At 37.2% G+C, this 18,966-nt stretch overlaps 1 protein-coding gene, 4 non-coding genes and 2 pseudogenes across 5 annotated transcripts; 1 reads left to right on the top strand and 6 right to left on the bottom strand.

The window, feature by feature from the left end:
* Positions 1 to 561: 561 nt before the first annotated feature.
* Positions 562 to 1,905, bottom strand: LOC113284134 (protease Do-like 5, chloroplastic). Its single transcript, XM_026533550.1, has one exon. The coding sequence runs from the start codon at positions 1,542 to 1,544 to the stop codon at positions 576 to 578; it is 969 nt and encodes a 322-aa protein (XP_026389335.1). The 5' UTR covers positions 1,545 to 1,905; the 3' UTR covers positions 562 to 575.
* Positions 1,764 to 1,925, bottom strand: LOC113284783. The gene has a single exon (XR_003328396.1). It is a non-coding gene; the product is annotated as a U1 spliceosomal RNA (small nuclear RNA).
* A 1,426-nt stretch (positions 1,926 to 3,351) lies between these two features.
* Positions 3,352 to 3,549, bottom strand: LOC113284676. Its single transcript, XR_003328315.1, has one exon. It is a non-coding gene; the product is annotated as a U2 spliceosomal RNA (small nuclear RNA).
* An 11,131-nt stretch (positions 3,550 to 14,680) lies between these two features.
* LOC113280436 lies at positions 14,681 to 15,609 on the top strand (annotated as a pseudogene).
* Positions 15,610 to 15,898: 289 nt separating this feature from the next.
* LOC113280435 lies at positions 15,899 to 16,812 on the bottom strand (annotated as a pseudogene).
* Positions 16,813 to 17,259: 447 nt separating this feature from the next.
* On the bottom strand, positions 17,260 to 17,420 carry LOC113284912. Its single transcript, XR_003328438.1, has one exon. It is a non-coding gene; the product is annotated as a U1 spliceosomal RNA (small nuclear RNA).
* A 1,329-nt stretch (positions 17,421 to 18,749) lies between these two features.
* Positions 18,750 to 18,947, bottom strand: LOC113284668. Its single transcript, XR_003328308.1, has one exon. It is a non-coding gene; the product is annotated as a U2 spliceosomal RNA (small nuclear RNA).
* Between the last annotated feature and the right edge of the window lie 19 nt (positions 18,948 to 18,966).

The following is an 18,966-nucleotide window of genomic DNA, read 5'->3' as shown; positions in this document are numbered from 1 at the left end:
TGTACTGCATAACTAGTTATGCACATTTTTTTTGGGCCTGCGTCTAAGTTCCCCTTTTTTACGTTATGTAGTTTGGTTATATCATCTCATTCAGCCATTCTTCTGTTCTTCATTTCGACACAACAGAGAAGTTCTCAGAGAGAAAAAGAGAGAAACTACGGATGTTGAATCAAGCATCGTCTTCTCTGCCTTAGAAATCATCATCTTCTCTGTTTTGTCGTTGTCCTGTGACTTACCGGATGGCAGCGGAAAAATATCAGTTATCCGGTAAGTCCAACGTAACGGTAACGTTTTTGAATTTCTTATTTCCGCCGGAAATGAACGGTAACGGATATCCGCTAAATTTTAACGGAAACGGCAGCGGCATAGCCTATTTCCGTTACGTTAGCATCCATTGACAGGCCTATCCTCAATCGTTTAGGTGTATCCATAGAATGCCTATGCTTTTTGTTGCACACACAAGCAGAACATATTCACAAGGTCACTGAAAATCCTTAATGTGTACATAAAGGTATAGAACATTACAATAAGCTTTTGTGGTATGGAATTGGTACAAAAAGAGCGGAGTGATCGAATCAATACCTATTACTGTAAGGTGTTCCATAAACAATGAGGTAAGGTTCAGTTCTAACAACTGTGTCAATTGGTATTGCAAAATTAACCCCGGATGACTGTCCACTTCCTTTGCGAGTGAAAGTCGATGTATTCACTCCAATCACATGACCATATGAATTAATCAATGGACCACCTGAGTTACCTGCATTGATGGCAGCGTCTGTTTGTATAGCTCCACGAATTGAGCTCCCATTCGGAGAAGGTATTTCCCTTGCCAATCCACTCACTACCCCGGTAGTTAGCGTATTTTCATATCCGTATGGGTTTCCAATGGCAAAACAATTCTGTCCAACACGCAAATCACCAGAGGTACCAAGAAGAGCAGGTTTGAGATCGAAATTTCCTTGGGCGACATCGATCTTTAAAACCGCCAAATCATACGTGGGATCAAAACCAACAAGTTTGCCTTCCTTGGAGAACTTTTCCCCGTGTGCATCTTCAAGAAATACCTTGCAACGCTGAAGTCCAGTCGTATCAGTTGCCAACTTCGCTATGACATGATAATTGGTCACTATGTGTCCACTTTTATCCCATATGAAACCAGAACCAGTCCCTTCGACTTTCGCAGTTTCCTCTTCTTCTTTCGTAAGAACTTCTTCAGTATTTGTGCTTCTGCCTGACGAGGTCTTAGCTAATTCAAGGTCCTTAATAAAAACCACCGAAGGAGAAGCCTCTTCGAATACCTGAACGACCCGTTCTTCTTGGCGCTGAGGTGCTTCTTCTTCTACTCGAGCATTTGCCAACTGAAAAGACGCCAAATGTAGAAAAGAAGATAAAATTGAGGAAGTAGCTAATATTGAAGAATTCCGCCTTGTGAGGAACAATCTCTGTGACTTGTTCACAGAAGAAGAGGAAGAAATGTTTGCTGAGATTATTATTGCGGATTTAGAGATCAAGTGATGATGAATGGAACCCAACACCACCACCATCGGTCTGTTTAGAGTAAACACCACCTCCACTAGTCTTATTGACTGTAAAATTTCTTGGATGTGGCCTTTTCATATCTTCCAGAGAAACTTATTTTCCAACACATTCTGACGAGATCATCAAGTGTTGCAGATCAAGCTCAAAGATCAAGCAAACTGCACTATGGTAAGAGCAAACGCTAAATAATACAACCGTAGATAAAACTTTGACTTGGAAGATTGGCAGGGGCCGCGCGGACGCGTTCCCCCTCAGGAACAAATTATGACGTAGACTCTCCCTCAGTGGGGAGATCTTAGGCGAGCGCCCTTCCAAAGTGCAATGGAAGTCACTAACCTAGGCCATGACCCTTCATGATCAGTCATAGACCCCGTCCAGGTAAGTATGATTCCTAGTAGCATTACAAGCTTGTCTTATTGGCTTCTTTTCCTCATCTTTTCTATGTTCTAATCAATGTGGGATTATTATTATCTTCATTCTGCAATAACTCTAAGCGTTGGGAGAGGTTGGGCTATGTAGATTGTAGACCTATAATCTTCTTGCAAAACACTGCGCCTTTGGTGCTTGATACTGAGCCTGGAATGACATGGTTTACATTGTTTGCTAATAAATTTGGAGCGGGTACAAGAAAGGTTAAAACCTCAGAGATCATGGAGCATAGCTCCTCCAACCGTCATCAATCAATTGCAATCAAAATCACCCTTCATTTACACAAGCTCTGCAACCATGTACTATAAAACCTTCCCGATAGATTTCATCTTGCACAGCACAACATTTATTCAACGAAGTGATTTACTAGAGCCTCTTGAGTTCCAGTGGATAAGACACCATGATTTTCTTTGATTCCAATTTGAATTTGTAACCTATAAAGGTGTTCGCAGCAACAGCAACAAAAAGAGCTGTGAAGGAGAAGAATGGAAGTAAAAGCATGGTCATAAGATCATTATCGATCTCATAACCAGTGCCAATTTTGTGGACCTTAAACCCACAAGATCCACTCAGAAGGTGTTGCCCCCTTATGTAGGTGCAACACTTCATTGATGGTGTGCTTCTTTGGGACTGAAAAACAAATCTGATCAAGTGAACCTGCAATTGCTAGTCGGCAATAATCCATCTGACAGGTTCTCTTAATATGTATTATGGCACTATGAACTCTCCGAGTAGGTGTTAAACCAGCGAATTTTATAGGTGCGTGTGTTTTCAACAGATGGGTTCTGAGCATAATTGTGAACTTCGAAACTTTGTAATATCAAAACCTATCTATTGATTGTAATTAAAATAACAGATGGAAATTAATTATCACTTTGTAATCAAATAGCAGGCTAATTGGACAGGATGTAGGTCAAAGTATTTTACGAAGTCTGCTGCTAGAAGGCAACCAAGATACGTTAAAATTTGTGGGTGATGGACACTCATGGACTCTTAACAGTGATATGCCTACCGAGCCCCAAACATGAGTCCTTCATCTTCTACCACTTGTTTTAGTTGTAGTTTTTAGTCCCTTTGATGAACAAAGTAACATTAAAGATCCTTACGGAAAATGGATAGTTTTTTTTTTAATATGTTGGGCTATAAGAACAAAGATCTTACTTGGACCTTGGTGGAGTGTTACCAAGAGCTTTTATTGGTGAATTTGGAACCACCGTTTCTAGAAGCAATGGTGAATTTGGACATTTTCAGATTGGAATACAGGTTCACATTGAAGGCCAAACCCGTGGCAAGAACACCAAATTCAAGAGCTAACTGCTCTGAGATTTGCGAAACTGGTGAAAGGGTCCAGGTTAGGGAACATAATTTTTATCTTAGTTTTGGTTGGGGTGTGCCAGGCCTATGCAGTAGTGCAACACAAAGGCAACGCGTGAGAACCCTAGCACCAAGCTGCTGTGATGGGAACTCCCCCTTGAAAAAAATTAATTTAATATCGTGTGAGCCGATGGCTCACATATCAGATATTAAACTGATAAGAACAGATACTACACTTGATCTTAGCCAAAAGGCCGAGAAAGGTATGCTTGTTCAATTCTTTAGCTTCTTGCTTTATACAGTCTCGTTTCCGTCTTTGCTTTAACTAGTCTAGGTGGGACTAAAGTATTAGCTTACTCCGGCTTAGGTATACGAGTCATGGGCAGGATACGAGTGTCTGAAAAGACTTCGATAACAATGTGCCAAACTCTGATGTAGTAGTAAACACCCCAATCTGGAGTCACTTATATCTGAAAAGGCAAGACATTTTCAGATGGAGACAATTTCCTACCTTCCCGACTATGGGGTTGACGACGGTACTATAGTAGTGAAGACGAACGCAACATTTCCGCCACTTCTAAGGGACTTGGCAATGATAAGGGTGAAGATAACCGGTTAACCACGATATTCAAGATGATCGTTCACTACCTAGCTCAAGCTGTTGGTTTAGCAGATTTTGTTGGGATTTTCAAAAAGGTACAGTTGTTGACGAAGCTAATGTTCGTTAACATGAAGTTGTCCAATAATTTTTCATCATCCAGTTGTTTGCTTTTGTGGAAAAGAAGTATGCAGAATGCAGTGATGGAACTAGACTTTCCGTTTGATGATTCGAAGGCTGTGTTTGTCGATGCATTATACTTCGGTTTGTCTGCAATGGCAAGGAGGTGATACAATTTTTAAAGCGAAGTTTTGGACTTTATACCGAGGTAAGGTAATGCTGGTATTTCAACAATGGATGATGTTGATTGGTTGAATCATTCAAGGCGATAGATATGCAACAGCGTGTTGTAGTGGTGTTGGCTAGGAAAAAGTATACCGAGTAACCAATTCTACCTATAACTTAATGGTTTACATAATACCTTTATCATGTTAATAGGAGTATTATAACGGTCCAGTAATGTGTTTAAAGACAATTTCTTTAAACAATTCATCATGAATTAGGTGTTCAATTTCTGGATTTATTATCCCTTTATGGATACTCAAAATTCATGATTTCTTTTCCCTTTGCATATATTCCTTTCCTTGGTTCGCTGGGAAACTAAGACAATAAACTAAAGCAATGGAGAGACAATCCTTAACCTTCTAAGTCTCACATCATAAATATTCAACTTCTATTGTGGAACCATTATAATGAGTTCTTCCTTTATAGAATACTCACATTCAATAAAATTGAAGGCTGAAAACCAAATTAACTTTAATTGGGATGAGTAACTAACTGTAAAACATAAGCCGAGCTTCTAATCTCAAAAAATTTAATAGCTTTCACATACCTTGTTCTTCAATCCAATAGGCCTTTGGCTAACCTATCGAATAATCGATTTTAGAATTAAAATTTAATGAAGATTAAATTTATATTTTATTTCCAATATGAAACAAATTTTGTAAAATATGTTTTTATCTCAAAATTATTCAAATATTAATATATATGCTTTATATGAGAGCTTTTAGTAATCCACATATAGATGAAAATCGCGTAGTACATATCACTGATATATATATATATATATATTTTAAATCATACAGATATGCAAAACCTAATTAAGATCACTACTTGCAGGTAGTGTGTCTTAACATAACCAAGAGTATAACTTTTCTCGCATATCACGAGGAGTATGCATACGGTTTGTCCCGTGATTCAATATTTTTTTATGACCTAAGACGTATTTGGCTATCCAAAATTGTTTTTTCGTGACCAAAATCTATCCGTGACCCTAGCTAAGTCGTTCATGACTCAAGCTTGACATGTCTTTTAAAACATGGTGTCTCAGTTAGGAAGTTAGGAGCAAAGATGATTGTGGGAAAGGTGAGGCCGTAATTTTAATAATGAGTCCTACTGGAGAGTACCTTGCTGGATCATGGAGATATCATTTGGCCTAAAAAGAAATTAACAACTAGAAATACGTGTGAGGTAGCATATTGTGATGCCCCGACTACTAGATGCGCAAAAGTTTCTCACTTGCCAAACATATATCCCACCTACTAATTAGGATATACACCTTTTTCCGACGCCTAAAGTTTCGTATAGGCCACCCGAATAACTCTTGAGGAAGGTTAAGACTATAAACCTTCTATATGTAACCAGTAAAAATATTTATTGTAGGATCGACTCAACCTCCATATAATGCGGGATGAGAAATTCTCAAAAGAATTTATCGACTTTGGATGCATAAAGATGGAAAGAGAATAAAGACCATGAGGGAAGCGTTATAAACTCATAAATGAGACTCTCATGACTGAAATCAGTTTTTGTCCAGACGTTTTTTTTTGTGGGAAGTATAACAAAGTGGAAATAGAATGTTAACGACTTTCGACACGATGTTGAATCTACCCATAACCGTACATCGGCTTCTTGTCGGGAAAACGTGGAATAAAGCACTACCGAGTCATCTCACGATCTAGAATCGGCAAATCCCTGGGGCGTAAAGAGAAAAACGGGGAATGAAGCGTTATCGAGATGATCCTGAATTGTTTTCGCAAACCCGGGGCGTGAAATTAAAAGGGATATTTAAGTCATTTTAGTACTTGGACATCTTTATAGTATAAACACAAATAAAATTTGTCTAAAGAACAAAATTAGAATAATCGAGAAAGATAGTGACTGATAGAGGGGGTGGGGTTTTTTTTAAAAATTAGAATAATCGAGAACAAAATTAAAATTTGTCTAAACACAAATAATCTCCTACTACTAAAAATATTCTCTCTCATTTTTAGGATGATTTTCTCTCATCTTTATATGATTTTTTTCTCATCAGAGGACGATTATCTTTTTCATTCTAAATCCTTCAGTTAATTCATCTTTTTTTCTTGGTGTGTTTGTTTCGACAGATCAAATCCCCCAAACAACTCATGGAAATAGACTGGGATGCAAACACTAATAGAGTTAGGAAACATTCATTATCTCTGAAACAACGAATTGAGTTATGCTCCCGAAAAAACGAGGAGTTGGGGGCTTCTTAACTCGTCCAAGTGCAAAAAGGAGACCTCAACCTTCTTGCATAAAGTCAGCATCGGTAGAATTGGAATGGTGAGCAATTGGGTTGGGGTATATTGAGATCTATAAAGAGATATTTTTACAAAAAGAAAAGGAATATCACAAACCTTTTGATCCTGGATAGGAAAACAGGAAAAATTTGTGTGTAATTCATCCACAAAGAAGAAAGGACGGGTTTTTTTATCCGAGATCAAAAATTACCGATTGGGCCCACTGAAATTAATTTTTTCCGCTTCATGCTCACCCACGGGGGTTGCTCGGAGCATGTGATAATTATTCTATTTCGATGGGCCAAACGACCGTCCGACTACAACCAACAAACAAGATGAGGAAATGAAAACTATACAAATTTTTAGGGATATACGACTCGAACGTAGACCTTCTCGGTAAAACAGATCCAACTTTTTATTATCGAAATGATTCGAACTGTTCCAAAGACCCAACATGCATTTTTTTTTGCATTGGGTTCTTTCATCAACTGATATAAATATCAGACAGTCCGCCATACTTTTTCTTAACAGAAAGATAACGAGATGGCTCCACGTGCTCTGATTCATTATTTAGATTATGATCCAGGAGCAATACCAAAGTGTTTCAAAGAAGAGTTACCTTGTCGTAGGTCTGCCTCTGTCCTAGATTAACCTAAGTTAAATGGAGTCTCTATCGCACTGCTCATAGAGTCAAATATGAAACTTCATACACCTTAAAGTTCATATTACGAAAAGATATTTTTTTGAGGTCCTTATACTCATTATGCCTAGCATTGAATGGGTTGTGTATTCACCTTATCAATTATCGAATCAATGATGGGTTCTTTTTGGAGCCTAAATTGGCACCCAAAGCGGACCGAACCAAATATTTGTCAGGCTATTGTTCCCTCGAATATATAGAGTAAGACACCGATTTATCAATAAGATCAATTTGTTGATTAAGATCAATTTTGTTGATTAGATCAATTTTGTTGATTGCATGATGGACTCCCCTGAAAAACATTGGCGCGCGTGTAAACGAGTTGCTCTACCAACTGAGCTATAACCCTTGTGATAGATAGTTTATCATGGAAATAATTTCTTGTCAAGATGAATCTTCTATGATCCAACATGATAGCTTCTGATCTGTTTCCTGCCAAAGGTTCCTGTTAAAGGTTTCATTAACAGCTAATTCATGTCGAGTAGACCTTGTCGTTGTGAGAATTCTTAATTCATGTGTTGTAGGGAGGGACTTATATCACCACAAACAGAGACTAAAGAAGGTGTTGGATTCAAAGCTGGTGTTAAAGATTACAAATTGACTTATTATACTCCTGACTATGAAACCAAGGATACTGATATCTTGGCAGCATTCCGAGTTACTCCTCAACCTGGAGTTCCACCTGAGGAAGCAGGGGCCGCGGTAACTTCTGAATCTTCTACTGGTACATGGACAACTTTGTGGACCGATGGACTTACCAGCCTTGATCGTTACAAAGGAAGATTACGACATCGAGCCCGTTGCTGGAGAAGACAATCAATATATTTGTTCTGTAGCTTATCCTTTAGACCTTTTTGAAGAAGGTTCTGTTACTAACATGTTTACTTCCATCGTGGGTAATGTATTTGGGTTCAAAGCGCTTCGTGCTCTGTATGGAGGATCTGCGAATTCCTGTTGCTTATGTTAAAACTTTCCAAGGACCACCTCACGGTATCCAAGTTGAAAGAGAAATTGAATAAGTATGGTCGTCCCCTATTGGGATGTACTATTAAACAAAATTGGGGTTATCTGCTAAGAACTACGGTAGGGAGGTTTATGAATGTCTACGTGGTGGACTTGATTTTACCAAGGATGATGGAAACGTGAACTCACAACCCTTTATGCGTTGGAGAGACCGTTTCTTATTTTGTGCCGAAGCAATTTATAAATCACAGGCCGAAACAGGTGAAATCAAAGGACATTACTTGAATGCTACTGCAGGTACATGCGAAGAAATGATAAAAAGGGCTGTATTTGCCAGAGAATTGGGAGTTCCTATGTCTGATGGAGATCATATTCACTTTGGTACCATAGTAGATAAACTGGAAGGGGAAAGAGAAATAACCTTGGGCTTTGTTGATTTACTACGTGATGATTTATTGAAAAATACCGAAGTCGTGGTATTTATTTCACCCAAGATTGGGTATCTCTACCGGGTGTTCTGCCTGTGGCTTCAGGTGGTATTCACGTTTGGCATATGCCTGCTCTGACTGAGATCTTTGGAGATGAATCTGTACCACAGTTCGGTGGAGAACTTTAGGACACCCTTGGGGTAATGCACCGGGTGCTGAAGCAAATCGAGTAGCCCTAGAACTAGAAGCGTGTGTACAAGCGCGTAATGAGGGACGTGATCTTGCTCGTCAAGGTAATAACATTATCCGTGAAGCTTGCAAATGGAGCCCTGAGCTAGCAGCTGCTTGTGAAGTATGGAAGGAAATCAAATTCGAATTTGAAGCAATGAATACTTTGTAATCCAGTAATTACCATTCGTTCCTTTAATTGAATTGAAATTAAACTCGGCCCAATCTTTTACTAAAAAAGGATTGAGCCGAATAACGAATAAGGTTCCTATTTCATTTTCCAGGCATATATACATACTGGATTTCGGTATACAAAATATTAAATACAAGATCTAAGACTCAACAATTCAAATACTTCTGTTGTTGGATCCATAATTAATCCTATGGATCCTTAAGATGGGATTAGTAGAATATTTTCTATACCCCTTAATCCGGACTATGGTCGAATCGAGCCAATGGTCACAACGCTTTATCCCCGCCGTATATTGCCCTTTTCCTTCCGCATTGCAATAAAAACTTATTATTCTCCAAAAAAGAATTCTTCCTAGGAGAGAACAAATCTTTTCGATTAGAATTTGTACACGGCACGGGATAACCCTCGCTTTCTATTCTAATTGAAGAAAGGGTTCCATCATATAGATTGATAGTGAAGTGATATCCAGATTCCCACAAAAAAAGAATCCTTTTTTTCAAGACTCATCGTGATTAGTTAATTATTCTATTGGATCTATATGCTTATTCCGAGAGGATATATTCAAATTATTATTCATCGAATGACTATTCATCTATTGTATTTACATTCAAATAGGGGGGCAGACAAGCTCTATGGAAAAAAGGTGGTTCCATTCGATGTTGTTTAACGAGGAATTAAAACATAGGTCTGGGCTAAGTAAATCAATGGATAGTCTTGTCCTATTGAAAATACCAGTGGAAGTGAAGATCCCGTTATATATGATAGGGATAAAAATATTGATAGTGGGGACGATAGTGATAATTCCAGTGCTAATAATATGGAACTTTTTTCGATGTCAGGGACATTCGGAGTTTGATCTCTGATGACATCTTTTTAGTTAGGGATCGTAATGGTAACAGTTATTCGATATATTTTAATATTGAAAATTTTATTTTCGAGATTGACAACGATCGCTCTTTTATGAATGAACTAGAAAGTTCCTTTTATAGTTATCTGAATAATGGTTCTCAAAGCGACAATCACTACTACGATCGTTATATGTATGATACTCAATATAGTTGGAATAATCACATTTTTAATTGCATTGATAGTTATCTTCGTTCTGAAATCAGTATTGATAATTACATTTCAGGCGATAGTTACAATTACAGCGACAGTTACATGTATAGTTACATTTGTAATGAAAGTGTAATAGTAGTGACAACGAGAGTTCCAGTATACGAATTAGCACAAATAGAAGTGATTTAATATGAGAAGAAGATATAATGATCTCGATATAAATAAAAAATACAACATTTGTGGGTTCAATGCGAGAGTTGTTATGGGTTAAATTATAAGAAATTTTTTAAGTCAAAACTCAATGTTTGTGAACAATGCGGATATCATTTGAAAATGAGCAGTTCAGATAGAATCGAGCTTTCGGTTGATCCGGGCACTTGGGATCCTATGAATGAAGACATGGTTTCTATGGACCCCATTGAATTTCATTCAGAAGAGGAACCTTATAAAGATCGTATCGATTCTTATCAAAGAAAAACAGGGTTAACCGAGGCTATTCAAACAGGCATAGGTCAACTAAATGGTATTCCCATAGCTATTGGGGTTATGGATTTTCAGTTCATGGGGGGAAGTATGGGATCCGTAGTAGGCGAGAAAATTACCCGTTTGATCGAGCATGCGACTCGTAAAGCTCTACCTCTTATTACATTTTGTGCTTCGGGAGGAGCGCGCATGCAAGAAGGAAGTTTGAGCTTGATGCAAATGGCTAAAATATCTTCCGCTTCATATAATTATCAATCAAATAAAAAGTTATTCTATGTATCAATCCTTACATCTCCTACAACCGGTGGGGTGATTGCAAGTTTTGGTATGTTGGGAGATATCATTATTGCCGAGCCTAATGCCTACATTGTATTTGCGGGTAAAAGAGTAATTGAAAAACATTGAATAAGACAGTACCTGATGGTTCCCAGGCGCTGGTATTTATTCCACAAGGGCTTATTGGACTCAATCGTACCACGTAATCCTTTAAAAAGTGTTCTGGGTGAGTTATTTCAGCTTCACGGTTTCTTTCCCTTAAATCAAAATTCAATCAAGTAGAGCATTCAATTCAGTTATTTTATTTGCGGCAAAGAAGTTTTTTAGTTATTGGTAAAGAAAAAAAGAAGAGTTCGTTTTCATTACGGGCATAAGATCTTTTTATTGTAAAAAGAATCAGAAGTTTCGGATACTTACTTTTTCTTTTTTCCTCCAGATATGTATTTTATACCTATAATTGGTGCTATATTACTGATTAGTAATCAGGAAGTTTCGATCAACAGGATAAAAGAATACATTCTTCTTTTGTTTTAGCAAAATTTTATGAAGAAAAAGAATTTCATCTTATCCTCTTACTATTATAGATATAGAAAAATTCAAATCTATAAAATAATAGAATAGAAATCGTGCATATTTAAATATTTCCCGTGAGAACTCATATTTAGTTCTACATTCCTTGCACTTATTCTATACTTATAATAAATAGATATATTTATCATAAGATATCTTTATAACAGGTACAAATTTTAAATCGAGGTATCCATTCTATGACAACTTTTGATTTACCCTCTATTTTTGTGCCTTTAGTGGGCCTAGTTTTCCCGGCAATTCAATGGCTTCTTTATTTCTTCATGTTCAAAAAAATAAGATTGTCTAGATTCCTATGAAGCAGACGCTTTTATATTTAACCAATTTGAATTATTTCTAATGGTTCACATCATAATAGTGCTAGTTGATGAGAGTTACTTCGGGAACAAAAAAGTAAAGTAAAATTCATTTGGGTTATTCTCTCAATTCCAATAAAATGCAACTGGATCTAGTATGAACTGGCGCTCAGAACGTATATGGATAGAACTTATAACGGGGTCTCGAAAAACAAGTAATTTCTGCTGGGCATGTATCCTTTTTAGGTTCACTAGGGTTCTTATTGGTTGTAACTTCTAGTTATCTTGGTAGGAATCTGATATCCTTATTCCCGTCTCAGGAAATCCACTTTTTTCCACAAGGCATCGTTATGTCTTTCTATGGGATCGCGGGTCTGTTCATTAGCTCCTATTCATGGTGCACAATTTCGTGGAATGTAGGTAGTGGTTATGACCGATTTGATCGAAAAGAAGGAATAGTGTGTGTATTTTTCGTTGTGGATTTCCTAGAATAAATCGTCGTATCTTCCTTCGATTCCTTATGAAAGATGTCCATCGATTAGAATCGAAATTAAAGAGGGTTCTTTTTCCTCGTCGTGTCCTTTATATGGAAATCAGAGGTCAGGGAGCCATTCCCTTGACTCGTACTGATGAGAATCTGACTCCACGAGAAATTGAACAAAAAGCGGCGGAATTGGCCTATTTCTTGCGCGTACCAATTGAAGTATTTTGAAATGAACTGCGAAGAATTAATGTTTTGTAGCATGGGGGGAAGGAACAACTAAGGAATCTTCATTTTATAGAACTCATGCTTCATAGAAATTTTTGATCGGATAGAGTCGACGAAAGAGGTGGTTTCCTTAGTAATTTACATTTAAAATGCCACAAAAGAAAACATTCACTACCCTCACATATCTTGCATCTATTTTATTTTTACCCTGGTGGGTTTCTCTCTCATTTAATAAAAATCTGGAATCCTGGGTTACAAATTGGTGGAATACTAGGCAACCTGAAATGTTTTTGAATGATATTAAAGAAAAGAATCTTCTAGAAAAATTCATAGATTAGAACAACTTTTATTTTTGGACGAATTATAAAGGAGTACCCGGAGACACATATACAAAAGCTCCGTATAGAAATCCACAAAGAAACGATACAATTGGTCAAGATGCACAATGAAGGTCATATTCATAGCATTTTGCACTTCTCGACAATATAATCTGTTTCGCTATTCTAAGTGGTTATTCTATTCTAGGTAATGAAACTTCTCGTTCTTAATTCTTGGGTGAAAGAATTCCTCTATAACTTAAGTGACACAATAAAAGCTTTTCTATTCTTTTATTAACTGATTTATGTATCGGATTCCATTCGCCTCATGGTTGGGAACTAATGATTGGCTCTATCTCCAAGGATTTTGGATTTTATCATAATGATCAAATTATACTGGTCTTGTTTCCACTTTCCCATCATTCTAGATACACTTTTAAAATATTGGATTTTCCGTTATTTATCGCGTATCTCCGTCACTTGTAGTGATTTATCATTCAATGAATGACTAAAGACTGATTCACCGATATTAATCAAATCATAATTTTTTACTTTGTTTGTACATACACAAACAAAGCATTCAAAATCTGACTCACCTTTTATATTTATACCCATCCCAGAGACTCTTCATGTATTCCATTCTAGTAAAATTATTCCATTACAATAGCAGAATCGTGGATAGGGAACTATACTAGTAACCTACCTAATTTATTGTAGAAATTCTCGGGATCAATGATTGGACCATGCAAAAAAGAATATCTTTTCTCGGATAAAGAAGCAGATGGCTCGATCCCGAGAATTTCTACAATAAATATCATTAGATTTGATAAAGCGCGATTCGATTAGAAGAAGTTATTCTGTAAATTATTTAGGATTCGGCTTACTTTCCCGTTGTGATATACTTCGTTGTGTAGGGTTCTCGTTCAAAATAAATCTTTTTTTGCATAAAGGCTAACCCAGTGGTTGGTCTTACTTTAAAACTAATTTTTATTACATTAATAAGTATTCTCGCCTTTTCGGACCCATTTCAAGTCAAGTACTAAAGACCGATATTCTAGATTCTTCTTTTAAGACTTCGAGCTTTAATTTCATAACCCGAATCTTTTTTGGGGAGACAAGTTGCAGGTCGAGGTAGTACAGATAAAAAATGGTAAATTGGGGATAGAACCCTAGGATTGTTATATGTAAGGGTTTCTCTCAATTCAAGGCATTGAATAAAATCCATTAAGTCTAGAACAAGGAAAAAAATAGAATAGGGCGATGCATTCAGTTTCCGTATCTAATCAATAGAAACAACAATCCTCTAACTGGATTGGATCTTAATGAAAAAAATAAACAATACCTTTCGGTTTTATTATATGAATATTCATAAAATATATAACATCCATATAGAATTCTTAATATTCTTAATAGTATCTTAATTTAATCTTAATAAAAATTTTCTATAAATTATAACTAAAAAAATATGTAATTCTTTTTTCTCTTTTTTTTAGAGAAAATCTGAGACAAGATAAAAACGATAAGTTTGTAATAAGAGCATAATATGTCTCTAGCATATCGAAATGGAATTAAATAAGTGAAAATAGGACTCCACTCGATGAACCTTGAAACAAGAATGACCCACAGCAAAAAAACTGGGAGTTCAATCAAAATTCATTGGTATTTCGACTAAACAGTTATAGCTTAATTCAAATTCCAGATCGAATCGAGGAATACGGTATATATTTTTTCCACATTCATAGGAGTGCATCTATGTTTCTTCTTTACGAATATGACATTTTCTGGGCATTTCTAATAATATCAAGTCTTATTCCTATTTTGGCTTTTTCATTTCCGGGGTTTTAGCCCCGACTCGCGAAGGACCGGAGAAACTTTCTAGTTATGAATCAGGCATAGAACCAATGGGCGACGCTTGGTTACAATTCCGAATTCGTTATTATATGTTTGATTTGGTTTTTGTTGTTTTTGATGTTGAAACGGTTTTTCTTTACCCATGGGCGATGAGTTTCGATGTATTGGGTGTATCCGTTTTTAGCAGCTTTAATTTTCGTGCTTATCCTAATTGTTGGTTTATTTTATGCATGGCGAAAAGGAGCGTTTGGAATGGTCTTAGCTCCTGAATATTCAGACAATAAAAAGAAAAAAGAAGAAAAAAATGACATTGAGACTGTTATGAATTCCATTGAGTTTCCGGTACTTATCAAACAACCCAAAATTCAGTTATTTCAACTACATCAAATGATCTTTCAAATTGGTCAAGACTCTCCAGTTTATGGCCGCTTTTGTATGGTACCAGTTGTTGCTTTATTGAATTTGCTTCATTAATAGGCTCGCGCTTCGACTTTGATCGTTATGGCTTGGTACCAAGATCGAGTCCTAGGAAAGCGACTTAATTTTAACATCCGGCACAATAACAATGAAAATGGCTCCCTCTTTAGTAAGATTATATGAGCAAATGCCTGAACCAAAATATGTAATTGCTATGGGAGCCTGCACTATTACAGGAGGGATGTTCAGTACTGATTCTTATAGTACTGTTCGAGGAGTTGATAAGCTAATTCCCGTGGATGTTTATTTGCCAGGTTGCCCTCCTAAACCGGAGGCAGTTATCGATGCTATAACAAAACTTCGTAAGAAGGTATCTCGAGAAATCTACGAAGATAGATTTGGGTCTCAACAGAATAATCGATGTTTTACTACCACTCACAAGTTTTATGTTGGACGTAGCACGCATACTGGAAATTATGATCAAGGATTACTCTATCAATCGCGATCTACTTCAGAGTACCTTATGAAACATTTTTAAATACCAAAGTTCAGTTATCTTCCCATGAATTAGGTGAATTAGGTAGACTGCTTTTTTTTTTGCAGAAGAATAGCAAATGACCTTCACTTCAATTTTCAAAAATTTCGTCGTAAACGTGAACTACTTATACAAATGAAAATCCGGGAGAGATTAAAAAAATGCAGGGTCGTTTGTCTGCTTGGCTAGTCAAGCATGGGTTAGTTCATAGATCTTTAGGCTTCGATTACCAATGAGTCGAAACTTTACAAATAAAGCCCGAGGATTGGCATTCCATTGCTGTCATTTCATATGTATATGGTTACAATTATCTACGCTCTCAGTGTGCCTATGATGTAGCACCGGGCGGACTCTTAGCTAGTGTGTATCATCTTACGAGAATAGAGTATGGTATGGATCAGCCAGAGGAGGTATGCATAAAAGTATTTGCCCCAAGGATAAATCCCAGAATTCCATCTGTTTTTTTGATTTGGAAAAGTGCGGATTTCCAAGAACGGGAATCTTGTGATATGTTGGGAATCTTAAAACAGATGAGAAAAGGATACTGAACTTTGGTACCTGCTCTTTTGGTACCTCTGTGATACGACATAAATCACCAGAGGTACCAAGAAGAGCAGGTTTGAGATCGAAATTTCCTTCGGCGACATCGATATTTAAAACCGCCAAATCATACGTGGTATCAAAACCAACAAGTTTGCCTTCCTTGGAGAACTTTTCCCGTGTGCATCTTCAAGAAATACCTTGCAACGCTGAAGTCCAGTCGTATCAGTTGCCAACTTAGCTATGACATGATAATTGGTCACTATGTGTCCACTTTTATCCCATATGAAACCAGAACCAGTCCCTTCGACTTTCGCAGTTTCATCTTCTTTTTCGTAAGAACTTCTTCAGTATTTGTGCTTCTGCCTGACGAGGTCTTAGCTAATTCAAGGTCCTTAATAAAAACCACCGAAGGAGAAGCCTCTTCGAATACCTGAACGGCCCGTTCTTCTTGGCGCTGAGGTGCTTCTTCTTCTACTCGAGCATTTTCCAACTTAAAAGACGCCAAATATAGAAAAGAAGATACAATTGAGGAAGTAGCTAATATTGAAGAATTCCGCCTTGTGAGGAACAATCTCTGTGACTTGTTCACAGAAGAAGAGGAAGAAATGTTTGCTGAGATTATTATTGCGGATTTAGAGATCAAGTGATGATGAATGGAACCCAACACCACCACCATCGGTCTGTTTAGAGTAAACACCACCTCCACTAGTCTTATTGACTGTAAAATTTCTTGGATGTGGCCTTTTCATATCTTATCTTCAAGCCACATGCATGAGTCAATTTGTGTGGCCATATTTAAAGTGCAATTGAGTGCCCCTCCTATCTTAAGTGCCTTTAACAACACAAGGGCTGATGATCACCTGCTATCCAAACGAATTCACCTTATTAGAATAGTAGCCTTCAATTTGATTTTGGGCAGCCATGTTTTAACAGAAGGGCTTGTTTAAAGGCCATACGGAAAATTATCAAAAATAAAATAAAATTGGGGAACTACAGTTGGAAGATTTTTTTTTTTTTCTTGCGAAGAAAATTGATGATTAAGATAATGCAATTCCATATCTTCGAGAGAAACTTATTGTCCAACACATTCTGACGAGATCATCAAGTGTTGCAGATCAAGCAAACTGCACTATGGTAAGAGCAAACGCTAAATAATACAACCGTAGATAAAACTTTGACTTGGAAGATTGGCAGGGGCCGCGCGGACGCGTTCCCCTCAGGAACAAATTATGACATAGACTCTCCCTCAATGGGGAGATCTTAGGCGAGCGCCCTTCCAAAGTGCAATGGAAGTCACTAACCTAGGCCATGACCCTTCATGATCAGTCATAGACCCCGTCCAGGTAAGTATGATTCCTAGTAGCATTACAAGCTTGTCTTATTGGCTTCTTTTCCTCATCTTTTCTATGTTCTAATCAATGTGGGATTATTATTATCTTCATTCTGCAATAACTCTAAGCGTTGGGAGAGGTTGGGCTATGTAGATTGTAGACCTATAATCTTCTTGCAAAACACTGCGCCTTTGGTGCTTGATACTGAGCTGGAATGACATGGTTTACATTGTTTGCTAATAAATTTGGAGCGGGTACAAGAAAGGTTAAAACCTCAGAGATCATGGAGCATAGCTCCTCCAACCGTCATCAATCAATTGCAATCAAAATCACCCTTCATTTACACAAGCTCTGCAACCATGTACTATAAAACCTTCCCGATAGATTTCATCTTGCACAGCACAACATTTATTCAACGAAGTGATTTACTAGAGCCTCTTGAGTTCCAGTGGATAAGACACCATGAATTCCCGTTAGAGGCAACAAACATTATACATCATCAGAAGGAGGTACTATTATAACTTGATTGATAAGTAATTTTTAACCAACCCCAACAAAATTGAAAAACCCTAAGATTTTTCTAATTAGGGAAAAACAACGCTAAACTAAAGCTAAAATCCTTCGAACTTTCTGCTATTTAGTCCTAATCTAAAAAAAAAAACTAAAACCCTAAAAGAGGTTAAAACTTAAAGGGGTTTACACAAAAGATAAGTTTTTTTATAGTTAGGATGGGTTTGATTATTAGAGGGGGTTTATGCATAGACAGATTCACATGATAGAGCCATCAATAAAACTGCAGCTTGCTCTTCTTCTCCTAATGGCTGCCTCTGTGTTGATCCCATAGCTGCTGATCTTTGTAACATAACTTCTCTACCAAAAGCAAGTAATCTGAGCTTCAAAGATGCACTAATAATCTTGTTATTGCTTTTATTTAGTGATGGACACTCATGGACTCTTAACAGTGATTGCCTACCGAGCCGCAAACATGAGTCCTTCATCTTCTACCACTTGTTTTAGTTGTAGTTTTTCAGTCGAGTGGCAAACATTAGTCCGCCATCTTTTACCACTTGTTTAGAGTGTAGTTTTTAGTCCCTTTGATGAACAAAGTAACATTAAAGATCCTTACGGAAAATGGATAGTTTTTTTTTTAATATGTTGGTGAATTTGGAACCACCGTTTCTAGAAGCAATGGTGTGAATTTGGACATTGGATTTCCCAAAGTGATACAGGTGCACATTGAAGGCCAAACCCGTGGCAAGAACACCAAATTCAAGAGCTAACTGCTCTGAGATTTGCGAAACTGGTCAAAGGGTCCAGGTTAGGGAACATAATTTTTATCTTAGTTTTGGTTGGGGTGTGCCAGGCCTATGCAGTAGTGCAACACAAAGGCGACGCGTGAGAACCCTAGCAGCAAGCTGCTGTGATGGGAACTCCCCCTTGAAAAAAATTAATTTAATATCGTGTGAGCCGATGGCTCACATATCAGATATTAAACTGATAAGAACAGATACTACACTTGATCTTAGCCAAAAGGCCGAGAAAGGTATGCTTGTTCAATTCTTTAGC

The sequence above is a fragment of the Papaver somniferum genome, chromosome 5 (genome assembly GCF_003573695.1).
Source record: "Papaver somniferum cultivar HN1 chromosome 5, ASM357369v1, whole genome shotgun sequence".
Classification (NCBI taxonomy): domain Eukaryota; kingdom Viridiplantae; phylum Streptophyta; class Magnoliopsida; order Ranunculales; family Papaveraceae; genus Papaver; species Papaver somniferum.
This window is presented reverse-complemented; position numbering and strand designations above follow the sequence as displayed.

Excerpts from the sequence above, each read along its gene's own strand:
- LOC113284134 (XM_026533550.1), bottom strand. The coding sequence starts at position 1,544 with ATGGTGGTGGTGTTGGGTTCCATTCATCATCACTTGATCTCTAAATCC.